Source organism: Rhagoletis zephyria, unplaced genomic scaffold (assembly GCF_001687245.7).
Source record: "Rhagoletis zephyria isolate East Lansing unplaced genomic scaffold, Rhagoletis_zephyria_1.1 Rzeph_scaffold_11019, whole genome shotgun sequence".
Classification (NCBI taxonomy): domain Eukaryota; kingdom Metazoa; phylum Arthropoda; class Insecta; order Diptera; family Tephritidae; genus Rhagoletis; species Rhagoletis zephyria.
The window spans coordinates 1-5,077 of NW_016168096.1; the positions used below are offsets into that span (position 1 = coordinate 1).

General features: G+C 33.4%; 1 protein-coding gene across 1 annotated transcript; it reads right to left on the reverse strand.

The window, feature by feature from the left end:
- Positions 1-3: 3 nt before the first annotated feature.
- LOC108376811 (persulfide dioxygenase ETHE1, mitochondrial-like) lies at positions 4-4,643 on the reverse strand (the record flags this gene model as incomplete). Its single annotated transcript, XM_017633052.1, has 4 exons — positions 4,375-4,643; positions 2,611-2,810; positions 2,379-2,523; positions 4-126 (listed from the first exon to the last, which is right to left on the reverse strand). Coding segments are annotated over exons 2-4 (445 nt in total), but the record flags the coding sequence as incomplete, so codon positions are not given.
- Between the last annotated feature and the right edge of the window lie 434 nt (positions 4,644-5,077).

The window sequence follows — 5,077 nt, forward strand, 5'->3', positions numbered from 1 at the left end:
CACCTTCGTCCAGGTGGATGTCGGCCTTGGCACCACTCGCTTTGGCAATCACCGATTTGCTGCCGGGTAACAATTGCTTGAGCCAAGCGGTGCCGGTGATATGATCTGCATGCATGTGGGTGTTCACTACGAAGCGATTGGATTGGAAGATAATGCAAGGTAAATAGTAAATATGTACGTGTAAGCAAGGATATGTGTTTATGATGTCTTCGTTGCGTGGTTGCGGCCTGGCGTTTTGTTTTGGTCAATTTGTTGCTTGTTGATGTTTGTACAGTACTTAAGTAATTGGCAGTGTTTCTTAAACTTTTCGTGTCATTCATTTTTTATTTAATTAAGATGAACCTCAAACTGACTTCTTAACAAAATAAGTAATTAATTGAGCTTAAGGAAATTTATGTATGAATAATTTTAAAAAGTTTTCAAAAATGTTGTACAATAAAATTGTTTCACCCAGAGTGTAACAAGGGGTTAGGGACCTACCCTACTTAAAGGCAGCAAATACTTCCGTTCGCTTTTATTGAATTAGAGTGATTTAACTTCATTAAAATTCTCTACGAATTTCAACTGAGACTCCTTATTGTATTTACGTACTTTTTACATAAAGCTGATGGTTTGCAATTCATCGTTTGAATTCTTTTTGGCCTAGCGAGTGTCTCCCTGAATAACTATTACGTACTTCAATTAAGAAATAATAAAAAAAGTAAATAACGCTGCGTAAGTATGTATGTATGTATGTACATACAGTGACAAGCAAAAGTATTGGCACACAGAATTTTTCCGCAATGTATGAAAAATTTTTAAGTCAAATTTTTTTCGATTTTTTTTTTTTAATAAAAATATAATTCAACCTGATACAAAAAATTTAAAGATAAAACCTGGACATATTTGAAGTTTGCTAACATAGAAAAGAATTTTTCAAATTTTCAAACTCGTACACTCAACTCAAGCGAAATAAATATTTAATATTTTCATCTATTTATGTTTTGTTTTATTTTTATTTGGCCTTTGAGTTGCTATGAAACTTTAAATTTTATAAGGTAGAAAAACTTCAAAAAAATTATGATGGCCGACGAATTGAAGGAACGCTTTGACCTTTAAATATGGTTTATATTACAAAAAAAAAACCTAAAAATAAAATCTCAAAAGTTTGTGGAAAACTCAAGAAAATTTAAAAAATTTGCAATATTATAATCGGACGTTTTAAAAAAATTCTAAGTATATAGTTTTATATTTATTGACCATTCAATTTTTTATATAACAAAGTGCAAGTTTAAGTTGCTAAAAAATCGCATTGATTTTCAGCATTTTTTCGACGCAACGGAATAAAAAAGTTTGCACGCATTGCCAAAAATTTTCTGTGCCAACACTTTTGTTCGTCACTGTATGTAAAAATATACAAATGCAATAAAAGTATCGCAATTTCTTTCAGGTGAATTTGTAGCCATATACCTATATACATGTGTAAACACATAATTCTTTAAAAAAATATGACTCTCGTTTTCAGTGTGCTTTCGCCGGTTAGCTTAAAAGGTTTATTAAAACAAAAAACTACAATCTAGTTTAGACAATTTCAGAAAAATTAGCTGATACTACAAGACTACATTTAAACTTTAGAGAAATAAAATGAAATACTAGTTGTTTTTCTTTGATAAAATCAGTAATCAGAGACAAGATCTTTTGTTTGCACAATACATACATACATACCCTGCAGGAAATGTGTCTAACTATAAGCTAACTTTAAGTTGCTAAGCTAACTATATTTCTATGGCGATGGCCGCAAAATAGCTCTGCATTTGATGTAACTAATTTGTAACTAACTACTTTTGGACATAAAATATCAATAGGAAAAACGAAATATTTTAATTTTATTTTCTTATTTTATTTATTTTATTGCATTTCATATTTGTTTACATATTCTGCTGTAGGGGCTCCCGTATTCGAACTCCGTCAGACATAACTTCAAAACGATAGCATGAAATTTCGATCTTCCTTTTTTGTCCTCAATTCGAAAGAGTATTTGCGAAGTGCAGGATATTTAAATATAAACGCGGTTTAAAGAAAACAATCTCCTGCATTACTTGCCAACTAGTTCTAAGCTAGCTTTTCGTAACAAACTACAAGTTATATATTTTATAGAAATCCCGCTAAAAAGCTAACCACAAGTGGGTTATTTTTTATCAATTGATAATTTTTTCCTGCAGGGTATGTACTCATTTGACTTATCAATAATTACATCTGTCATGTTTTGTGGACGATTTCATCACAATGTTCGAAAATTACGAGTGCGTCACGTCTCACGTCTAATTCAATTATAGCAACAAAAACAGCACCAAAACAAAACACCTTTCGCATACCTACTACTCACTCCAAATACTCACTTGCATATTTAAGCGTAAAACCCAGCTCCTTAACAAGATTTGCATCACGTTTCGCCTTTTCCAACACTGGATCAATAATGACCGCTTCTTTTGTGTTCAAATCGGCGAGGAGATAACTGTAGGTCCAGGTGGCCTCGTCGAAGAGCTGGTGGGTGGGTGGGTGGTTATCAGAAAAATAATACCGATTAGTGGAATTTTTCCACAGTTACATATATTTATTTATTTGACACACCTGGCGGAAGAAGAAATCTTTTGTGAAGGGCGCTGGGGAAACCATTCTATTGGAGCCACTATGCTTCAGTCGATATTGTTGCAGTAGAAGAGATGCCCCGCCACCGTTTGTGTTTTGAACTTGTTGGACTAGTGTTTGGCGAAAAGCCGAGAATGCACTGAGCGTTGGTAGCCGCATGGTGTGAGTTTTTAATGTCAGTACTAATAAAAAGTTTAAAATTTTACTCAATGAGTTTATTTTTTAATCAGTTCATCACATTTGTTGAGTGAGTGCTCAGAGCGCCAAGAGTCAGCCAACGATGGAGATGATCGACGTATGAGTATAAAAATAAACAAAATCGCCAGTGGAGGCAGCGATATCTATACAAAAAAAAAAAAGGAATAAGTCCCCTTTCAGACAAGACGTCAAGTCTTGAAAGCAATTTTTTTCGCATTCTCTTTTGGTGTTTTCTATTTGCTTCCACACGCGTCAACTTTAATTGAATTCAAGTCATTGGTTCTTTAAATGGGAAGCAACTAAAAAAATCAAAAGAGACAAGAAAACTTGAAACGAATTGACGGTACGGAGGTATCTGTACTCTTCCCCTCTCTTCTCACCTCCTTCGCTACGAACGAGCAGACTTGAAAGCAAGACTTGACGGTGGCTGAAAGGGGACTAATGAATAAAAAAACAATCTAATAAAATAATTTGTTTTGACGAAGGCACTCGCTCTGTGTCATGGGCTCTCAGTAATTTTGTATTTATGTGTGCAGCACAGCGTTGCCGTTTGGGGGTAATTCCCCAAATTGGGGGGAAATAATAATAATTTGGGTAATGTTTGGGGAACTATATCTTGCGGGAAATCGGGGAATTTGCCTGTAATAATTTTCTATGAAAAATATCATAGAGTTTCCTTATTTAATTTTGATTCTTGTCGTGTACTGTTGTTCGTATTAATTTTTTTTTTTTATTTAATTGAAACTGGCAACAATAGTTGATTGTATTATTCTGTGTGTATTTAATATTTTATTTAACGCTTAATAAACAAAAGATGCAGGAATTGTAATAATAAAATATATTATATTTTTAAAGGGTAAATGAGCTTTGTGAGGGAAACTAGACTTAAAAAAATTTATTTCGTTTATGGGGAATTTGCGCGGTATTTGATTTGTGGGTAATTTGGATTTTTTTCTGGGTAATTAAGCGAATTGAAAACGGCAACGCTGGTGCATCGTGATGTGTGAATACGTAAAAGCTCCAACATTTCTTGCGTTTCCCCGTTTAATCTTTATCTTCTCATTTGAAGCTACTCTGTTTTTACAAATGTAGATATGTATATTCCTCCAGAAATATAAATATTCCCACATAGCGTAACATCCATACATTTGCACATATAGACTCAACTGTAAGCGCTTTAGGTAGGAGTGCGACTACGCGTTTCCAAGGACGTCTACTACATAGGTAGTCATATATTAGCGCTGCGTGAAACGAATTTTAAGTTTTTACATACTCTCAAACATATACATACATACATACATATACATATTGAATGTTAAATTCTCTACTTATAGCTACGCGCAGCAGGTTGTTGTTCTTATTTTCACTTTATGTTTTTTTTTTATTGACAACTGGTTTTAATTGTTTGTTGTCGATTAGTAAATATTTTCCTTTGGCATGCCGATAGTCGAGCGCAATTATTAGAAAAATGTTGGTGGACTTATAAAACACACATCCATATGTCAACAATCGATGACACACATTTGGTTTTGCCGATTTCTTCTTTACCTACTGATAACGAAGTATTCGAAAACGTTTGGGTGCACAAGTTAGGAACTAATACAATAACACTTTTACATAAGATTGCAGAGCAATATTTATTAACCTATTTACAAAAATTTCTAAAATATTTAACTTTGCACGAAGTATTACACAAAAAAAAAAACAACGAAAATTCACGCGTCAAAATTTATATTTGTACATTTCTGAACATTGTATGTATTTGCTTATAGCAAAACAGCTGTACTCTCGACCGGCGTAATACGAAATGACGACGACTAGCCCATAGCTGCCACCAGAAAACTCGTTCTCGGCTGTGACGCCAAGCAATACTCACTAACACTTACTTAGCTTTGTGGCATACAAAAGCTCCCATAAAAAGTTTACACACAGTTTAGTGCTCACAAAAGCGCTTTAGCAATTCGCATTTTTATAATATTTTTAAGCATTTATTCTTTCCCATTCAATTAAGGGGTGATCCATCCCTTCGCATTTTAATTTTAAATAAAACACTTAAAACACTACTGGATGTTTGAATCTTTTTTATTGCCCGAAATAACAATTTCTGATATATAATTTTTGAAAATACTGTCAGTCAATAAAGTTTAGGTACGGAGCAAGGCGAATTCATATAAGGTGGTATCGATTCAACAAATACAACAATTACTTGTATTTTGTTTTTGCTTTTAGCTGGTGATTGTCAAATTTCAGC